This window comes from Melanostigma gelatinosum (genome assembly GCF_949748355.1).
Source record: "Melanostigma gelatinosum genome assembly, chromosome: 22".
NCBI lineage: Eukaryota > Metazoa > Chordata > Actinopteri > Perciformes > Zoarcidae > Melanostigma > Melanostigma gelatinosum.
The window spans coordinates 14,046,704-14,069,226 of record NC_136655.1 but is presented as its reverse complement, the minus strand read 5'-3'; the positions used below and the strand labels follow the sequence as shown (position 1 = coordinate 14,069,226).

Sequence of the window (22,523 nt, the reverse complement as noted above, 5' to 3'; positions counted from 1 at the left end):
CTCAGTGGTTTAGTGCCTTGCTCATGGGAACCCCAACCCTGGGCATTGAGTGAGGGGAAAGTATTAGTCATGCACACTTTGGCTGTTTTGCATGTCAATGTGCCTTATTGTGTCCTGCATTGTCACGCAGTGGCACCATATTGACATGAACTGTTAAACAAACATCTCTTCACAAACCAGCTTTTAAACCATTTGTGATGACTAAAGGCCTGGTCATACCAGAAAGTGGCTCAGCAAAATGAATCCAAGCATCTTCGCCAATTGTATGGTTTTAGACTCAACTTTTTCGACTCACTCCGTGTCCACTTGGTCGGTGGCCCGCGCTTTGAGCTATGACGCAATAGGTACCCCTCTAGCGTCGGCTTTGGACTCCAAGTCAATTTAATTTACGTAGCCCGATAAAGCCTTTACACACTCAGTTGCCAGGTACACATAGCCAAAAAATAAAAACAGCCCTGCATTAAATACAGTTGTGCCAATAACTGTAAGCTAAAAGACTTGAACTGGTTTTCAGATGCAAAGATGCGTGAGCAATGGTATTCATGCCACGTTTACAACCAAGGGGTTAAAGATGAGTTGATGTTGAAAGCAATTTAATGTAGCACCATCTATTATGTATCAGCTGACATATATGAAGAGATTGGATGAAAATATATGGCTTCATATTTATGTGGGAATGGGCAATGTTCTGCTGACTGGCTGAGCAAATGCATGGGTCTGAAATAACTTGTATACATTTGTTAAGCATTACTATCATACAGTGTTATAGAGTGGGTTCAGTGATCTGAATGCAGTTCAGTAATGAAACATTCACATGAGTAAATGGACTGCTTGACTCAGCAGCGCATTCGTCACGAAAAGTTGAGGAATCCAAAGTATTGAAGGCGCTCGACTCTTTAAAAATTCAAAAGACTTTATTAACCTTGGCCGATTCTTAACTTATTTATAACTTAGCAGGAGTTTGACACACAGCATTTAAAGCCGCAGAATTTTGTGTCAAATTCAATTCATTCCAATGGCCTTGCTGCTGCAACAGTGCATTTGCTTACAGGGACGAAGTAAATTGCCACAAGTTTTTTTTTTTACTCGACAAACTTGCTGACTAACTGTTATTAACAGTTAGATCGACATCGAGTTAGATCGAATACTTCTGTTTGTCCTGCCTCCTGTCCTTTATAGTCTCTCCTCTTCCTGCTCTTCGCTCATTCTTTCCTCCTTTCCTCTCTCACCTACTTTTCTACCCCCCAGCAAATGATAACATATTGTCACAAAACGGTCTGATTTTTTCACATTATTTTTGTGTGTTACAGAAGTACAGACTGTAAAGCCAGAGAAGACAAACTTGTGATTTTTGGCAAATGAAATAAATGTGACACTATTTCAGAGGGTGAGTCGCCGAAGGAGAGCGGTCTCGATGACGTCAAGGTGAAGGACACTGCTGGTGAGTGAGGATTATTCATTCTATGTGTAGATATTGTGTTTATGTGCATCTGGTCAGTCTAAATATATTTCATATGTGATTTTTTAAATGTCATGTTTCTTTTTTCATCGGGTACATTATTGTCTACATTTCTAAGGCTGCAGCATATATGAGCATTTCTGTCGTAGGAATAATAGCAGATGTGACATTGAAAATGTTGTTATATTTTGAAATATGTGTGGTATAAACTGTATGTCCATGGTAGCCTACATTTACGTTTTTAGTATCGGTGACAGACTTAGATAAATGCTATACCTGTAATTTATTTCAATTCAATTCAATTAATTTTTGTACAGCCCAAAATCACAAATTACAAATTTGCCTCAGAGGGCTTTACAATATGTACACATTTGACATGCTCTTGTCCCGGGACCCTCACTGTACACACTGTAAACACATTTATCTAGTACAAATAGAAATACCTGTTAGGATGCTTCAGTGCAGTAAAACCTGAGCGCACACACACACACCAGCACACACACACACACACACACACACACACACACACATTCTAACAACAACAAAAAGACTGTTACACAGACATGTGCTCACATGTACACACACACACACACACACACTGTCTCACATAGTAAACTCAGTCCCTCGGGACCAGCAGTCTATAATCAGCGCTGACGTCGTGCCTGTGTCAACACAAATACACTCTCTCCCTGTGAGGTCTGTGTGTGAGTGTGTGTGTTTACTGAGGTGTTTGTGTTTCATCAGGGAGGCTTCCACTCCCTCAAAGCTACAGGTAGCGTGATCTATAAGCGCACACACAAACACACACACACACACACACACGTCCTGTGCATGTAACCCGCAGCCTTCACTCTCTTCTTCCTCTGCAAAGCCCTCTCCACCTTCTCTAACGCAACTCTTTTTCTGTTTTTTCTCAACATAAATCCCAACATAAATCACATGGAATTTACTGTGCAAACAAGTCTAATCCGGTTCATGTCATTTAGGATGTTGCCTGTGATCTCGTCGGGATTTAGTTTGTCAGGAACGACTCAGTTTCCCTGTTTGAGGTTATGTGGGTTATTACACTACGAAATCATGTTCCAAGCTCTGCGGACCCAACTCCGCACTTGAAATATGGAATTTCGTCAAGTTCATACAAGTCATGCTTATTTATGAGGAGGTTTGAACAAACATGAGGACAGACGGAACAAAAGCAGAGAGTGCAGGAAGGGCCGCGAAGGCGCGTAATTCCCACGGGAAGCTAGTTTGTCCTTTAAAGCCGGGGTAGCCTATACAGTTTATTTGTGGTGTCACTGGGGGAGTCATTTCCAAAATAACCTTTCAGAATACTGTAAATCAGGTGGCACCGCAGGGTGGGTGGTTTTCTGTAAAATACGAAAAAAAGAAAAGCCAGAATTCTAATTTGCAACCCTCAACCTGCAGCTCTCCACGCTCCCCTCTCTGCCGTAAGCCCCTCCCATCAGAAGAGCATCCGTGGTTCCTACAGCATCCCGTACGATAGTGAGGCACAGATTCCAGTTAATATTATGGGGTGATAAAAATGAACATTCTGATAATTACAGTGCTGCAGGGATGACGTATTTTTGTATCACACTGGTTCCCTCGACAAATGAACACCACTTTTATGATTTTTGAAGCCTAAGTACAGTCCGCTACTGTTTTGAAGCGTAACTACAATGGCCAGAAGAAACAAAACATTAGACGATAAATTAACTTCACTATACGCATCATTGAGGTAAACCAAGGTCAGGACCTCGGTATTTTCTGATCACCGACTTGCTCATCCACCGTCATTGCCTTTGTGTGTTTCTTTGTTGAGGAAACCAGACAGCCAGTTGAGTCCATGCAGTGGTGGGCCGTCAGGGCCAGCTAAGCCTTCTCTACTGGCCTAAACAGAATCACAAAGTTATAGCTATTTTATAATTTAATAATTTGTCACAAATACACTACATGTATTATAATTTTTTTTCCCATTAGCTTATTTTCTCATTGCACCTCTGTCCTCTGTTGCTCTGCTTCCAGCCTGCAGCGCTGCTTCCAGCACAGCTTGTTTTAAGGAGAGCTCTTATCCAATCAGATTCAGCCCCTCTGTCTCTATGTAAGGAGAGAGGCCCGATGCCCACTCGAGAGCCTTTGCACTTTAAGTGAATGGGGACGATATTGTTGATTGTCATAGTCTTCAACCAATCAGATCTTTAGTTTGACATGTTGGGCGTCTTCTTTGACGTGCCAGTGCTACCCAGGTAGCCTGCTAAGTACGTCTGCATTAACGTGTGCCGTGATTGGTCAGTGGGCCAGCGTGACTTCTGTCAAACAGAAAGCTAGCTAGCAGATCGTAGTATTTAGTAAGAGTTGAGGTTGAAACATATGTAAGAGAAGTTATGACATTTTTAGCATTTTGCTTGGCGTAGATTATTATTCATTTTTTTACCTAGCTGTGTTTTGTTAACACTCAATGGCTGAAGGAGGAGGAGAAATGGATTTGGGAGTTACTGACTTTGTCAACAAAGAAAGGAGGATGGACTTTGTCTTTAAGTAAAGGCAGCTTTGGTAAGTGAACTGCGATTGCTTTAGCCCTGATTGAATCAGTAGAGAACGGCTAAACGCTGTGGGGAGAGTTCGTAGATTGTGTGCCGCTGTTGTTCCCCCGCTTAGCCTCCCTGAACACTGTGCGGGGCCTCAGCTGTTTTTTGTTATTGTTCCGGGTTCAAAAGGTCACACAGCCCGTTGTCTGTTACATGAGTGCAGTCCACCGAAAACATTATATTTAAGCTTCTGCATTTTCCAAATGCACTCGTATTATTCAAACGTATTGTTCGGTTCGTAAGCCTCGTACCGAACGGTTCATTATGAATACGTGTATTGCTACACCCCTAGCTGTGGCATCATAATGAGCTTATTAGGAGATGGCTCAAGTGTAGTAGGACAGCACAGAAGGCCCAGGTATAGAATGCACGGCCCGCCACTGAGTCCATGTACAGGTAACTAGCCCCAAACCCCCTCCCCCCCCTTGCAAGCTCGGTCTTTGGACCTTGGTATTTCTAAAACCCTGCGTACTTCCACACACGTCATGATTGTGATCCCGGTGCCGTCATATAGCGGCATGAATGAGGCTTTCACCATCTGAACAGATCGTTTGAATTTCAATATGCTGAAAGATTATTATGGAATATTTGCCCAACATTTATACTGGCCACTGGGGAACGTAACACCAACTTTAAGTGATTTAGGTGTTAACCTAAAACTGCACCAGGATGGCTACGGCGTCAGACTTTATTGCACCTGTGATGAACTGTAACTACAGTCTTTTCCTGACCTCCAACAAGGGATTTTCGGGGCTAAAGGCTTGTCTACACAAGGAAGCACTTCAACCGCATTACCAGTTGTCTGTCTCATTTACCTCTCACGGAAAGACACTCACACAGATGTCCACACATGCTGTGAATTGGCTCCGTGTTTCAAACTTCCAAGCATTCACCAAACGCACAGCAGTGTGTGCCTGAACACATCCAGTGTTGGACGAAGCTGCTGCTCTACCAACATGCTGCTTTCACTGTGCAGCCAGTCACATAACCTAAAGTCAATTTACCACAACCCCGATTTTGACAGAAAGACTATAATCTACAAATATTGTTAGAAAGAGAGAATTTTAAAAACGTTAACTTTCAGCATTATTCTTTTCCAAGCGAATAATGAGAAGGGTTCACTGTCAGGTGAGAGCAGCGCTGAACTTGAGTTATCTGCCCGAACTAGTTCTTCAGCGTTTCTTCAATTAATTGATGAAAGGAGATATTGTTCATCTTGGTTTTAGAGGATGTGATTTACTATCAAACCACTTTAGTCTCCTGACAACAGAAAGACAAAAAGACTCCAATGGTGATAGTCCTCTGTCTCGGCGCCACTAGGTCTAGAAAGCTATAAAGAAGTTTATCGATGTAGAGCTGATCCTAACAGGCATGTATTCTCTCTTTTTTTTGGGCTCATCGTCGACAAACAAGCTCACTTGATTGGAAAATCCACAAAGAGGACCCTCACATGACGAGCCTCGCAGCCAGTGGGGGCCATTGATGGAGGGTCCATCAGAGTCAAGCAGACTCTGGCAGCTAACTGCAAAATATAGGACGAATCATCAACACTTACTATGGCTTTCAAGATTTAGAAGATTCAAGCAGCTTTTCGTCTTTATGCTCCTGACAGGAAGAGGAGAAAACGCTCTGGATGCCAAACGGTACACGCAGAGCTTTCTGAATGTCTGCAGGTCCGTATTTGTTAGCAAAGAAACTGGAACGCTATGTAATGTCTCTCCTGCTGGCTGTGAAGTCAGACCTTTCCACGGAGCCATCTAAGAAGCTATTTACTGAGTTAAACCCCAGTTGTACCAATAAATCTTGAAGCCTCACACCCAACACTGTACAGTGCTATGGGAAACATAAAACCCTCCAAAGCAAACCATAAAAGAGCTCCAGTGGGGCTCCGGCCATGGCTGTCATGGCTGATTATAAACCTGTATGCCTTATTTACAACAATGCAGTGGCGGGCCGTGCATTTTATACCTGGGCCTTCTGTGCTCCTAATAAGTTCATTATGATGCCACAGCTACGGTTATTTGATTCTAGGGATGTAACAATACACGTATTCATATTAAACCGTTCGGTACAAGGCTTACAAACAAAATATTATTTGAAAAATTTTAGTTTTGGTGAAGGATGTTGAACAATATGTGAAACTGCTTTCTAGTCCGACGAATAAAAAGGCAATGAAGATGCTTAATATCTGGATGTTTTATAATATTTGTGTTCATTGTTTTATGCTATACCCCTGTCTTATTTGTTATTGTTGTATTTTTCTCCTTTATACTGAATGTGTTTGTTTAATAAATAAAAGGAAAGTACAGCTGAGTCTCCAACTACTGTAAAAAATATATATATATATATATATATATATATATATATATATATATATATATATTATTGCAACTAAGCCTGATTATTTGCCTTTGATGTTATTCAGAAATATTTTTGTATTAAATGTAAACCTCTCTTCTCATATATTTCCTCTTAAATATCTTTCCTTCCTTCCTTCACTGCATAATTGTCTTCTCTCCTCTCAACTCTCCTCTCCATCTTTTCCCTGCTTCTCTTCTTCATCATCCTCCTCCCCTCTCTCAGCTGACTCCTTTCCCTTTCTTGGCCTCTCCATCCCCACTTTCTCCTCTAAAAACTCCCGCCCCCCCGCTCGATTCATATTTGATGATTTCACCGCGGTCCAGGGTAATTATTACACAGTTGTCACATTACGTGGGAAGCCCGAGGGGCCCGCTGGAGACGTGCGTTGCCATTGTGCTCGTTAAAAATTAAAAACGTCCTTTACAGTGATGATGCTGAACCAAAGCCTGGCGTTAAGGAACCTCTTATGATGTATGACTAATGCTTAGTCATAGAGGGGGGGGGGAAACAATATACTGTACAGTGTGTCCCTCACTTTGTAACATCCAGAGATAAGAGAAACACATGCAGTGAGCGCATGCAGACGGGTTGAAGCTTTAGCTCTGATGGGATCTAATGGGAAAAATTAGCATTTTGCTTCCTGTTCTGGAGACGTGAAGAAATATCTTACTGGTAACAGTTTGAAAGTTCCTATTTGCAGGCGAATTCCATTTACTCACGTGTGAATTGCACAACTAAACAATGAGAAATAAAACAATAAAAGCATACATTTCACCATGAGTTTTTATGTTGGCTGTGGTTTGTTGTTTTATTTTTAAAATGCAGCCGTCTGTGTTGGTGCCAGTAAGATGCCCGGCGCAGGGCAGATTACAGGCGTGACTGGTTAACCACAGACGCACTAGACGTCTTTTTGTTTCAAACATGTAACAAATATAAAACAAATATCAAATAATTTTCAAATGCAAAAAATGCAAAACTTAACTGCAAAAACTGCCACCAGACACGGAGAGGGGATACTAGGTCTGCGTGCCGAGACAATGTGCCCTTTCAAACGCACACTCTCCCTTCTCTTGTCCTTCGGCCCATCTAATTGCTTGCAACCCTTTTTTTTGAAGTTGTGGTTCCTTCGGAAATGAATGAGAGCACCCATACTTTGTTTTAGTGTGGGACAAGAGCACACAGCTCAGTTTTTTAGATTCTGCCATTGCTGATCATAATTTTCTGCTGGGTAAAAAAAAAAGTTCTATAGACAACGTCCAGACACTGCAATAAACCTTTGTGAAAGAAAATAAAACTTGTGCACTCTAGAATTTAAAACTACATGGGAGTCCACAGACTTAACCGATTTTACATATTTTAATCGTAAGAACGCAGTGAGTTAATATCATCCTGTGTGTTTAGAATTATGAATACAAAAGCCTTTAATGAACTGGTGTTGAACAACTATTGTGTTCTATCAGTCAGAAAATGTCGTAACTTAACCTGGTTGTAAACGCATCTCCAAAGATGTTTACAGTGAAACCGGCTTGATTGGGTCTCTTGGCTCCATAGCGCCACTGTGTGGCCCAAAACTCCACAGGTCTCTGTAACATTTTGAGAATTCGCCTCTAAACGGCTAAACCTTCCGTCAGACTGTGTAAGAATCTGCTTTTATGCTTGCACAGCCTGTGGTTGTGCGCTACCTTCTACATTTGTTAGAGTTGAAGAGTTTAATTATCAGTCGGGTCGGATCTTGCCTGTGTACGTTGGCCAATAAAAAAAAAAAACAGATGTGCAGTTGAGATTGACAAGAGATGGAGGAGGAAGACCAGATGTGCAGCTAGCAGAAACGCTACCTAGTCTGTTTTGATGTCTCGGGTTGTGAAATCAGCTCAGACACAGAAACAGAAGAGTTTGTACGAAAACGACACACGAGCTGAATTCACAAACATCTGTAGAAAAAACGTGTTTGTCTACATCAGAGAATCAGCAACAACAACAGCGAGTTATCGGTGTGGAACGACAGACAAGCCTTTAGGGGCGAGGGACTATATTTCTCGGGTTGGAGTTGAGAGAAGACGTGAACGTCCGGATTGTTTCACAAGTCGCCAGGTTACAAGCTCATTTAAATCAATAAAAAGCAAAATCTCCAGGTTGTATTTCGGCCAATGTGTTGCGCCTCTTTCGCTCTCCATCCGGACCGTTTACCTGGATTCAACCAAAATAGTCCCGTTGCCATATTAATGCAGAATCAGTTTCAAGAGATTTGGGATAAAACAATCAGTTCCCAGTCAGAAACATTATGCCTGGTACTTTTTAAATTATTATTATTTTGGGGTTATTTTTAAATAGTCCAACTAAAAAACGTCCGAATGTGTTTTCTTCACCACTTTACCTTGACCTCAATGGATGTCAATTGTGTTACAGTTAACAGCGACGGTGGTTGATATTGGGGGCCGAATGGCTGCCGCAAGTAATTATTGGGCGGCATTATCTCCTTTCCTTTGATTCCGGATGGTGAACCCTATGCTAAAAGAGATAAGAAAGGAAGCATTGAAGCACCTTTCCGAAGAGGATTTGACCAGCACCTTAACAAAGCCTTTAGACACTTCTGCCTCATTTTACTCAATTAGGAACCTTCCAACGCAAATACGACGATTCAACCTCAGCCACAGACTGGGAATGGGTGGGGAGAGAGAGTGCTAACAAAAACCTCAAGGCCAGGATCTAACCCCGGATGTTGCGATAATGTGGCATCCGCTGTTTTAGATTTTTTTTAGTGTTCGTATCGAAATCTCCTAATGAGAACTTGCGACCTCCGATATGGCTGCTGGAGGACATGGACAAGTGTAAATAAAATGAAAGGTCCCTAAATACAAATTGCCTTTGAGCAAGGCATTGAGCCTCCAGCTGCTCTAACAGAACTTTAAAGAAGCTAGATGTATAAATCTTAATTTAGGCACCAGTTTGCACGGACATTTGGACATTAAGGCTTTCGAACTTTTTAAGAAGGTTATGCTGACTTCTAATGTGTCTGTACTTTACAGAGACTTCACTCTATGTCATGTAACTTTTGCTGTTTGCTCCTATGATTACCTTAATATAGAGGGATGTAAGTGCACATGGCCAGTATATGCAGAGAGTAAGCCTTATAGAACAAATAGTTCATTTTACTTTAGGGCTTCTTCAGTTCATTACATTTTTTTATTACGGAATGCAACCCTGTTTGAAACTCTGAGTCTTGGGGGAACCTGTCAAATGTCAGCCAGCACTACATTAAGACGTAAAGGTTGCTTTGGGCAAACATACACACGCTCCTAATTCTGTGCCCTAATTCATATCAGCAGGCTTGCTCCGCTGACAGACAGTGGCAGCATGCATGCTGGTGTTTGCAGCAGCGTGCGCCAAGAGCCATCTGTCCTGTAACAGAAAGAGCGGCGTAGATTATGTTGTCCAGAGAGAGAGGGGAGGGAGAGAGAGAGAGAGACAGAGAGAAAGAGAGAGAGAGCATTACGCACACCCTGATCCTCGCCACGCAGAACCAGTGTGGCGCGGAGACAGGCGGCAGCCCTCAGAAAGTGGGACGATTTCGCCAAAGGATTCTGTCTACAGATTAATCACCTTCATGTCGACTGTGTTGGATACTAACCCGCCGATGCTATGGTTACCTTTATTACGGTAAGAACTGCTTCACTCAGTTTCTTTCATTTGGTGCCTCGTGGAGCATTTTTGTTATTTATTTATGTTTTTGTCGCTGAAGAACTCTGGTTCTTGGGGAATCTGACGCGAGTTGAGTGACAGAGGCTAACCCAAAGTGTTCAATGACTGCAACTGATTTAAGCTGAACTTTAAGTGCACCAACTCGCGCGATGGAGAGCTTTGCAGAGCGGCTGGAGTAGCTTTTGGAACTTTTGGATATAGCAGGATTTTGGCACCGCAGCGGCGTCTAAATTGGTTTGAAGTGTCTCCAGATTAAATATTTACTTTTTGTACAGCAGAGTAGTTGCATGAAGCGTTCAGGGACTTATTTCTTCTTGTAAACTTGACCTTTGTCAATTTAAAAAAGTAGAAAGTGACGTAAGGCGCTGTGCGCTTCCTCAAGGTAACCTAGTGCGGACAAACTCCCTTCTTCTATCTCTCTCTCTCTCTCTCCCTCTCCCTCTTTCTCTGTGAACAGGTAAAAGGGTTGGGTCTGGCTCGCTTACGCACACAAACATTGGAGACTCTCCTGCTGTTTGTTTTCACATGCACTCGGAAGTCTTGCTCTTTACAAAGGCGGTGTGCGGCGTGTCGGAGGGAGCAGAACTGGCCCGGTGCGCACGGGAACGGCTTAGATGTGGTTGAGCTTGTATATCTTGCGGATTACGAACGTGCTAATTGTGCCTCGTTGCGCTCGCTGTTGGCGGCAGTGAAAGCTGAGCTGTCACAGTTGACTCCCAACACAACAATCTTGTTTCCCTCTCTGCGCGTCCCTTGCCCCGTGTGGATGTTTGTTTGGTATGCATGTAAACTAAAGCCTGTGCGCGCACGAGGGGGAGAGAGTGAACAGCCTCTGGGTACGCAGAGGTCCTCTTCGACGTCTGCTGAGGTCCTAAACTTTGTCTTTTTGGACAAATGCAACTCAATATATTTTTGTTATGAATTCAAGTTTCACATTTGTGTTATCGACTTTATGGAGCTGAAGTTTTGTGATTTGCATGAATGTGAGTGCATGTGTGGAACAATTTGTTAAGTTTCCCCCTCAGATATCAGTATTTAAAAGTCGTTGGGCGCTGCTGATGAGCCAAATAGCCCAGTAACCCAAAAATACTGCTGCTGCTTGCGTGCCCGCATGCATGTGTCTAGTCTGCTAACATAACTTGGAGACAGATAACAGTGCTGCAGTATGACAAGCTGTTTCAACATAGGTGTTGCAGGTATCCATAATCAAATTCTACCCACCCGTAATTAACATTTCAAATATCCACAATGTCATTCTTTCAAAACAAAAAACGATGTCCCTTTTGCCAGATATTGCCAAAATGACTTATTTTTAATATGATCCAGATTATTACGAGAAACAATGCAAATGCAATCTGTTCTGGGTATCCAAAAATAAAAAGAAAAAATGTGCCAAAATGGATCACTTCAGTTATGATTTGTAACAATTGGATTTTAGATATCTGACATGTGAGTTGCTTGAGTAAGAATATAATTACATCAAAATGCAATTGTGTTTATCTGAAATTGAAAGGCCAAAACACATCAGTGACAAAAGTGAGAGCGTTCTTCCGATAGGGAAAACTGACGTTGAGGATGTCTGAGAAGTTTTGTTTTACTAAAAAATAATATAATGATAGATATCTGCAAACGATATCCAGTCGAGCTATTCAACTTCAAAACAACCATCGGATCTGAAGATTTCTTAAATTAAGTTTTGACATGCAATCAAAGTTGAAGATATCCTAAAATTCTTTGAAACATCTTGACCACAGGAGAAACGCCACCATGGACCCCTCAAAAAGGAGTGTGGTTCCATTATAAGCGACCTGCCACAGCTGCGGTGCAGTTGTCTGATATGTCATGTGGTCTGGGCAGCTTTGCGTAATGGCGCGAATCAGTGGGCGTCTTCAGCCTTTGGTGGATGCTTCCCTGCTGCTGTGGGAGTCCTCTTTTATGTGTGTGTGTTGGAGTGTGGCCGCTGCTGGAGCAGCTGTTGCAGCGGTGGATTTGACGCAGAGCCCCTCCTGGCATGCCGGCACACAGCAGGACGAGGAGATTAGGACGCAGGGAAGGATGCGAGAGAGAGGGGCCGGTTCCATTCTAGTGATTCTTTGACTTTACGGGCACTTGAGTCAAAACTGGCCTCCCGTGCAGCCTGAGAAAAGCTTTCTACTACAGCTGTGGGCTGTTGCATGCGCATTAGAGCTCTGAGTGCGGAGCAGCTGCGCCGACTCAGTTTAACAACTTACATTTTGTGTTTTACTGCAGGGGGAAAAGAGAAAAATCAGCAGCGAGGGGTGTGAACATATTAGGGGCTGGGCTTATGGGACGAACATAAAGGAGAAAGGAGATAAGGGTAGAAAGGGGCCACAAAGGTGGTTTAATACACTGAGAATGTTACTGTGGAGAGTTCCTCTGGTCCCTTTTTGCTCTGCATTCCAACCTTTCTGAGTGAATCCAACTCCTCGCCTCTCTCTCTCTGCTTCACTCTCCCTTCTCATTCCTTGCCCAAATTGATTTTGGTAATGTTGCAGGACTGCCAAAATCCAGATGACATGAGTAAACAAAGTTGATCTTAAGCCTCATAGGCAAGGCAAGGCAAGTTTATTTGTATAGCACATTTCAACAACAAGGTAATTCAAAGTGCTTCACATAAAACCATTAAAAGCATCAAAACATAAGGCAAAAGAAAAGGAGATTTAAAAACAATTAAAGAAACAGTGTAAGAAATAATGAACCTTAATGCAATTTCCGTTAACGTTAGATGTTAGCTCCGCAGGACTGTGCTGCTAACGGCTGCTAACGTTAAATCTGTGTTGAAATCAGGAGGAAAGCTAGTTTTCATTCACAATGTTGCATCATTAGGGTAAAAAACACGACGCAGTACCCGCTGTACTGTAGAAAAATGTTCTCAGAAGTTTGGCATCGACTTGGTACTGAAGCATCGGTTCTTGTGACATCCATACAAAACATTAACTTTGGAAGTTAATCATCTGATTTCATATAATTCCTCAAATTACATTTATAAAATTAGCAACGCACTGAACGAGAACTGCATTTCTTACTTTGGAAGTACATTAGAAAGAGACCTTAGTAGCCAGTGTGAACAAGAGCAATGATTACAGCAAGGAACACCGTTTCGGTGTATATAATGGGCACCTGACTCTTCTGTTATGACAGGCTTTAAAAATTCAGAACTTGTCCTTTAACTGAAAGTTGCTAACTAGACACCCGTGACTCAAGGATCATGTGAATTTGGATCCAGAAGATGACACACTTTAATAATATTTCCACATTTGTGCTGCATTTGTCAAAAATCTAGTTTGACAAGCCCGAAACCATCCAGTCACGAGCTTTGAATTAGATGTTCGAAGAACCATTTTAAATGGAAATACACAAAGAGGAAAAAGTTGGTGGGTGACGGTAAATTAAACGCCGGAATTATCCGATTGCCACGTCTTGCCACTGGTGTTTTGTACAATTAGCACCTTCAAAAGCACCAAAGGTGACTGAGGTTCACCCATCACTCTGCAACTCTGAACAGCACTTGACAGAAAAACGTTTCTCTCAGGTTGTTTCTGCTTTTCGAGACATTTGAAGGGTTTCATAATGAAAGTCAAGTGGAGCTCAAGTACTTTTCGAATAGATTTGCGTCAAATGTGGTGTTTGCAAGACGGCTGGGGTCAAGCACCTTAAGGGGTTGTCAGGCCTTTTTCTAGCAGGTTAGTGAACATGCGTGGGACTACAGATGAAAAATAGCCTCTTGGCTATGGCTCTGGCCCATTTACAGGAATGTTTTATTAGTGTGCACTGTCCCTAGCCAAATAAACCAAGAAATAAATTCTGGGTACCGAAGTCCTTCAAATCGAATACAAGTGAAATGGTGCCGGTAAATGTGATGCTTCATTCCAAAATGATGAGAGAAACAAAAGTTGTTCAGCTTGTGTTTGGGGACAAAGTTTTGGATTTCTTTCCCGCACTTCCCCCTCTGACTCCGTGTGGATCAAGCTGTTCCCCTCAATTCTATATGTTTTGCAGTTTCACTGCTGCGAGATGGTTTACACATTTAGTCGAGTGTTTATACACCGCACATTCTTACGGCTAGTCAGAGCAACACGCGCTGTGAGGATTTGGGATTGGATGGCGTTCCTGTGCTCAGTGACCGAGCAGTGCGAAGGAGCAGACTCACACACACACACACACACACACACACAGGACATTCATTCAGGGGAGTTCATTCCTTTAACCTGTCACCTCAAACACTTACTGTGATGTAAACAAGTTCTAATCTTAACTGAAATACTAGCGCAGAAACAAAAGTTCCTCCCCTCGTCCCTCCCACAATTCCCAGAGACAGAGCAGATAGAGATCACGTGGTCTCAAGGTGAGGCTTCCCAGCAGTTCAGTCATGCGACAGCTCAGCCCTCATCTCTCTGTCCATCTTGACCCCGTAATCTGCCGCTTTGTCTCAACGATTTTCTTTATCTCCCTCACGTTCACTGTCTGGGATCTTTATGTCCCTCTTCCCCCCCCCCCCTCTTTACATCCCCCGCTCCATCTCTGGCTCGGCCTCCCAGACTCAGTGACCTCGCGATAACATCCCGATGCTGATACAGCTGATGAGTAAATTCCTGTACAGGTCGATCTTTTACTTACGTAGGGGTGTAACGGTTCACAAAATTCACGGTTGGGTTCGGTACGATACAGTGGAGCCACGGTTCGGTACGTTTCGGTACAGTAGAAAACTATAAATGCCAGAGAAATGTACTTGATTTTAAAATGTATTTATTCATTACAACTAACATCATGAAGTTATTCTTTGACTTTGAACAATGATGGAACTATACCTGAGTGACCCATCTTCTGGGGTGTCTTCTTAGCAACACAGCAGCATAAAAAACAATAACTGCTGCTTAATGTTATGTAGTGTTGTTACTTACATCTTGTTTACATCTTGTATTGTTACTTACATCTTGCAAAAGAGATTTTTAATCTCAATGGGAGTACCTGGTTAAATAAAGGTTTTATAAAAAAAAATTCTTATTTTTTTTATTCAAACGTATTCGGTTCGTCATGCAAACCGAACCGTGAGCCTCGTACCGAATGGTTCAATACGAATACGCGTACCGTTACACCCCTACTAATTAGCCTTTACTGGTTATGTTTCAGATCATATGCATGGATGTTGGGGTGCATCTTGTATACCCTCGTTGACCTACATCTCAAGCCTAGATTCGGCCCACATTGTCGCTGTATTGTAGTAGCTTCGTCGCTGTTCACCAGTAGGCCAATTACACATTTATGGAAAGCAGGCGACTCATCAAATTGACTACTTCCTGTTTGCATTGGATTTTCAGCATTGTGGGCTCATTTAAATCAGTATTTGATACGTTCTGGTCTTTTATGTATTGAATTAAAATTCAGTTACTCATGAAACAACAAAACAGAAGCTGGAAAGTTGTTCAATTTTTCAAAGCCAGGGTTGGAAGAAGTACTCCTTCTTTACTGAAGTAAAAGTAGTAATACCACAGTGTACAACTACAAAGAACATGTATTATTTAATTATTGATGCATTAATCTGTTCATTGCTTTAAAGCTGCAGCAGGTGAATGTGGAGCAAATTTAAATATATATACATACATTTAAATGTATGTATATATATTTTATAAAAGACATACTGCCTAGTAACTTACTAAGCCTTAATGATACGACAATATCATCATTTATTTATTGATCACATTTTGTAGTAGAGTAAAGAGTGCAATATTTGCCTACGAGATGTAGAGGAGTAAAGGAGCAGAGAATTACTCAAGTAAAGTACAAAGAACCTCAAATGTGTACGTAAGTACGGCACTCGTAGAGTAAGTAAATGTACGTAGTTACTTTCCACCACTGCTGATGTAGCAGTCTGTAAGTAGCTTTAGGCTGTTGTAGCTGTAGGTGGAGCTAGTTTCAAATACTCAGTAAAGTATTTTTATGGTTCCCAATCTAGGGGTTGGTCCCCTCGTGAGGGTCACAAGAAGAATCTGAGGGGTCGTGACATCATTAATAGGGCAGAGAAACGGTTTTGTAACAATATCCTAACCTGAAACGGCACTAGCTACTACAGCTATCAGATAGTTGTAATGCAATAAAAAGGTACATGTGTCCCTCTGAAATGTAGTGGAGTAGAAGTATACAGTAACTTCAAACAGAAATACATAAAAAAGTACAAGTTCCTCAAAATTGCACTTAAATACAGTACGGACTAAATAGGACTAAGCGGAGTCAGATGGGCTTCTAAAAAGGTTATGCACATATCTCCATGACATTTAGACGAGTCAGCCTCATCCAATGTGCTATTGGATTTTATTAAGTGATTATATCAGATTAAGATCGAGAGCCTTTTGCCAGTAAGAAGATTACCGTTTCCTAATTAGCGCTATGAAACTACAACCAGAGTCAAGTCAAATTTATTCAAGATTTGTCAGTTTCAGCAGAGAAATACATTGTCCAAGTGATTTCTTGTTAATCTGATGGCCACATGTGTTTACCGTCTATCACTGCTCTTACATCACCTCCATGAAAAAGCTGGAAAAAAACCCAGCTGTGTGTACAAGGGCTCTTGTGTTTCCTCCTTGTTTCACACATGATTCCTTCACAGTGATGGATTCCGTTTTTTTTAACAACAGCTTTTAATGCTTTACTGAAATGAAAGGTACAGCTCCAGCGTGTCTCGGATGGTTCTGTCAGGAACTAGCTATCCTATCATGCCAGCTCATACATGGGTTCGTGGCCATCTTCGTTTTCTCCCTATAGAATGTGATGCCTATAGGTGACAGCTGCGTGGACTGACGGGTCAGGTTAGTGGCCACCTTTGATATTCGAGCTGACAGATGTTCAGACAACCCGAGGGTGAACCCACCCACTCACACAAACGCGCACAAAACCAATCCCTACTTGTCGTCTCACTCGGTTCAACTCTAACCCTAACATGAGACGAATCTATAATCCTTGCCCCGAAGCCACAGCCCTAACCCTAAACATGGCCCTTGAGGAAGTGAGGATTGCGGTTGAAAAATATCCGCGGGGGGTCTCGCATCACATATCGCTGCCGTCCGTCCCGTGTAAACCACGCATCTCCAAAATATTGACAATGATGCATTTTTCAGATAATCCAAAGGCTTTTTAAATGGATACTTTTGTTGAAGTATGACGATAGTCTCAAACTAGAAAATGCATTTCCTGCTGAAAATGCGTTGGAATGCTGAAAGCTGAAATGAATCTCAAAAACATTGCTGAAAATTGATATCCAATTTTAAAAAAATTGCAAAAAGCTGAATAATTCAAAAAGTTGAAAGATTACAAATATGAAGTCATATCACCCCTCTCCTGAAAGAGCTGAACATTTTGATGTTTGAACTGTTTCTGTAGCTTAAAAGAATTCCAGCAGTAGTGACATTTGTTGTAGTAGTAGTAGAAGCTGTAGTTGAAGTATTATTAGCAGTGTAAGTATTAAGTATTAAGTATTTGAATAAGTACTAGCTGTAGCAGTAGTGATATTTGTAGTAGCAGTAGTAGTAGAAGTTGTAGTTGAAGTATTAGTAATTAGAATAAGTAGTAGAAGTAGTCGTAGTAATAGCTGCAGTAGTGGTCGTAGTATTTTATATAACAGTAGTAGTAGTATAATAAGTAGTAGTAGTAGTAATAGTAAAGTCAGTTTTTGAAGTAGCAGTAGTAGTAGTACTAGTAGTAGTCGTACTAATAGCTGTAGTAGTATTAGTACTGGTTATTAGTACTGGTAGTAGCAGGAATAGCAGTTGTGGTATAAGTAATAATTGTAGTGGTAGTAATAATATTTATGGTAGCAGTAATAGCAGCAGCAGTAGTAGTAATAGTAGCAACAGCAAAAGTTGAAGTAGTAGTAGTAGTAGTAGTAATACTAGAAATATTAGTAGTAGTTGTCGCAGTATTAGTAAGAGCATTCATCATTTCAACAAAAAAGCCTAATTTTGAGCTAAACGTTTAAATACAGTTAATCCATGAGGCTTTTATTTTGAAAGGGTGGGACTGGGTAGGGGAGGGAGGGGGAGAGGAGACATAATCATCATGTTTGACACACATAAACAGAGGTTATTAAATGACAGGCTTCATCACAAGCAGTTCAGTTAGAATTCACTCTCTGGGGCTTTTATTTTGAAATGGGGTGTGGGGGAGAAGGGGAGAGGAGACAGAATCATAATGTTTGATGAACACAAACCGGTTATTAAATGACAGACTCATCACAAGCATTTCAGTTAGGATTCATTCTGTGGGGCTTTTATTTAAAAATGGCGTGTGTGTGTGGGGGGGGGAGGGGTGGAGGAGGGGGGAAAGATATCGAAATGGGGTACCGTGTACTGTGGAAGATGTTTTTGAAGCAAAATTTAACATTGGTCTCTATGGAGCAGAAAGTTGGTTTTCCTCTCAATTAACGGCTTCTGTGTCAAATGTGGAAATCTGTGGGATTCCACAGTAATTTTTCTACAAGGACAATATTAGCTACTTTTACATCCAGAAATTATGCATGAAGAGTGAAGATTGTGGACACAGTGGCAAAACACAAATGCTTTTTTCACAAGAATCTCAAGCTGCTCTTCACTCTAGCGGTGACATCACACACTCTAAGCTGTGCAATACACACCCATTATAAAGTCTGAAAAGGGCTGAAAAATCATAAAAGTTAAATTGCTGCACTTCAAAAAGTTTAAAAGATATCGGAAAGCTGAATTACGCGGCAACATTTTAAAGTTGAAATGGTGTCTGTCGCTGAAAGTATGAGGAAGTTGAAGGATTTGAAAGTTGAAGAAGTTTAAGAGGATTTGAAAATCTTCTCCATAGAAACCCATTCAAAACAAAAGTTGCAAAAAGCTTAATAATTCAAAAAGTTTAAAGGTTAGAAATATGAAGAGATATAGCAGAGATGAGCTGAAGGAGCTGAACATTTTAATAGTTGAACGGTTTCTGTAGCTTAAAAAATGAAGAAGAAGAAGAAGAAGAAGAAGAGTTTCAAAAAAAGGGGGACGGAAGAAATAGTGGAACTAGAAAAAGCATTTCCTGCTGAAAATGCATTGGAATGCTGAAAACTGAAATTAATCGCAAAACATTGCTGAAAATAGATATCCAATTCAAAAACAAATTGCAAAAAGCTTAATAATTCAAAAAGTTTAAAGATTACAAATATGAAAAGTCATATCACACCTCTCCTGAAAGAGGTGAACATTTTGATATTTGAACAGTTTCTGTGGCTTAAACAAATTCATCAGTGGTGATATTTATTATGATAGATTATATACTTCATTGATGTGATCATAATCAGATACAGTAGGGCCAAAGCTTGTGATAACAGAACATTAGTAATGTGTAATCTGTCACCGTATCATGTTGCCTTTACACTTTTATGTAACATGTTGGGTGATAGTGCACTTGAAAGCCTGAACTGATGCAAAAAGTGTGGCGGTGTGGTGCGTTCATGTGCTGGTTGAAACATAAAGGTTGACTTATTACGCTGTAGTTTTGTTACATAACTTCCAAACATTACCAGCGACAGTAACTTAACAAAAGCGTAGTTATTTTACCAAACAAACATACTCATTTGAACTAAACCACGATCTTTTCCCAATCCTAATCCAGTGGTCAAGTTGCCGATGCCTAACCAAGTGGTTTTGTTGCGTTAGTAAAACTAAAAAGTCAGTAAAGAAGAAGTTTATTTTGAAAACACATTAAGCATTGAAACATTGAAACCCATCTTAGACACGACCAGAAGTGACACCATAGGGAACCCAGACTAGGAATGTTATAGTTTGAAGTGTGTAGGGCCACTGACCAATCGTTGGTATTTGACGAGTCTGGAGTGAGAACATGGCCGTGGGGTTTTGAAGAATTTAAGAATCAGTGTTCTTGCATCAGGATGGAGTCTGGAATCCCGATGTTGCTTCCTAGAACTGATCTGAACTGATCTGAATCTGTAGAGAAGCTTTTTCAAAGATCAAATTAATCGCAAAAAAATTCCAATTTACTCACCTCATAAACTAATTTGTGCTACTTTCAACATGTCTGTTGCAGCTGTTTTGTGACATTGGTCTTGCATGCCTTGACCTTCCCATAATATGGCTATTTGTTGTTTTGCAAGTTTCTCTTTTTAAAAATTGATCACAAAACATTTAGTTCTGAAGCACAATACAAAACAGATATGATTTAGTTTCTATCAAAGCATGAATATAATAATGAAGATACATTTTGGAAGGAGTTGGGCTTCATTGTTACATCTTCCAGTTCAGCACTGAACTCAAACGAGCCTTGTGGTTGGTACAACAATTAGTAAAACAGGAGCGAAAGTAAACCCAACCTCACAATACGGCTTTGATGCTGAACAACACGAATCCTTGCCACAGTGCGTGTGAAAGGACAGTGGTGGTAAGTTTGTTTGCATCCAAACACAAAATAAATATGAATTGGATGTGCGAAAAGCATGACCTCCTTTGTACTAGAAGTTCATTGCATGACACACAAAAGAGCCGAGCAGTCAACACAGCTGTTACAGTAACATGCCACATAAAATGAATTGAAATCGCTGCATTCATTCAAATGTACAAATACGGCGTCATGAGCAATGCGTGTCATCGCTTCTCTATGCCTGATCCTCAAGATTTAGATCCATAGCATAGCACCCGATTAAAGAGAAAGCTTTTATTTTGGAAAGACTTTACAGATCCAGAAAGCTTTTTAGCAGGAAAATAATTGGGGTAGATTAGTCCATTTCTACATTAGTACCAATGTACTTGTGCTGACAAGGAGCTCATTTCAGATGTGGCCCTAAGCCGCCGTGCACACCTACTCGTCTCTATGTTATTTGCATGAAATGTGATAGAACGTGTCAAACTTGATAGCAATGCACCTCACCGGGAGAGAGTGCAGAGTATCTGATAATCCAACATTGTTTGTGGTATCTAAATATAAAGAAGACATGAAGTGTAGAAGACATAATGTGTACACTTACTGTATATAATCGGCCTTTGGCAATTCTAAACATATCTGTTATGTGTCTGCCTTTGTGTTTTTCGACTCCTAGTTTTAATTTTGGGAACAAAAACAGTATTTTTTGAAAGGGAAAGGGAGCACAGGTTCATATTTAGACGTTTATCATACAGCGTTTTGTTTTGGACAATTAAAACTGCTGCTTTGAAATACAGAGGACAGTGCCAGGGAGAGTGTTTACGGTGCTTTACAGGCTAACCCCCTCATATCTCAACACAATTTCCCGGTACAATGAAAGACTTTACCATTCGCAGATGCTGTTTAGAGTGGTGAGGAGCAGAACAAAGACGTTTTATGAAGTTTTCCATTTGCCAAATGGAACTAAGACCAAATCTACAGCCAAATAGCTGGCAGGTCGTTCATCTTTCAGCTTTAATGCTCTCTGCTGTCAGAGATCAAACAATGATGGTTGGCACAAAGCTGAAACCTATTGTCTTTGGACAGGAAGGTGTACTGTATATTCTGAGGTATTGACTGATCATATGAGACGGTTCAGGTCAGGATTTGTCTCGTGGATTGAAAGCTGAGACGTGTGATGGACAGTTATTTAAGCAAAAAAAGGGCTCACTTTCAGCTGCTTGAACACTTTTTATCTCGTTGTGTGGGGAAGATTTTTTTTAGGCAGGAGCCAAAAATACTAACGTCTTATTCAGGCAGACTGGAATGATATATGGACAGCAGGCCCAACCGGTGAGCACATACTGTAAAAGTAACAAGTTTCAGTCACCTGTTTGATTTACGGCATCTTTCCTTTAACCGTGGGATACACACAGACATTCTGGAGTCTCAGTCAGATGACAAATAGCGCCCGGGAGGATGTAACAGCAGAACAGATCCTATCATTCAGAAATTCATCATGACTTTTGTTCCAGCAGACCAGTAATTGTCTGCTGCTGTTGTTGTTGTTGACATTTGTCAAACTTAGTGCAGTTTATCCCTTTATCACTGAGGGGGGGGGGCGATCATGTGCACTGCATGCAGCACATTGTGTTCACAACTCATTCGTTCCTTATCTAATCTGCCATGATTTGAGAGCTAATTAATGCTAATTACACAAAGGAGATACACAGATTTCTGTCCCACTCTGCATCAGGGCCCGGAATGCACCTCGGAAAAACAAACACTGAGGTCAAAAGTTTAAAAGGGGGAGAGAAAATAAATATTGTTAAAAACGTGGAGGTTTTATTACCTGGTGAGTAATCATGTCAGTGTGAGAATGGTTAAGTACATGGGGATCTCCAGGGGTGCCTTTTATGACTTGCAAACTCGAGCATGTGTCCGTGAGTGAGTGTTCATCTCTGTGTCTGTCCACTACTAATCTCGCATTGTGCTGCAGCAAACTGCAGAATATTTTGGGTGTCCATGGGCATGCAGAAGGA

General features: G+C 41.2%; 1 protein-coding gene across 1 annotated transcript in view; it reads left to right on the top strand.

Moving 5' to 3' along the window:
* Nucleotides 1-9,937: 9,937 nt before the first annotated feature.
* The window catches only part of ntf3 (neurotrophin 3), a 42,760-nt gene continuing 30,174 nt past the window's right edge, over nucleotides 9,938-22,523 (top strand). Inside the window, exon 1 of the mRNA XM_079294738.1 lies at nucleotides 9,938-10,065. Coding sequence (XP_079150864.1) covers nucleotides 10,048-10,065 — 18 coding nt within the window. The 5' untranslated portion in view covers nucleotides 9,938-10,047. The remainder of the gene's footprint in view (nucleotides 10,066-22,523) is intronic.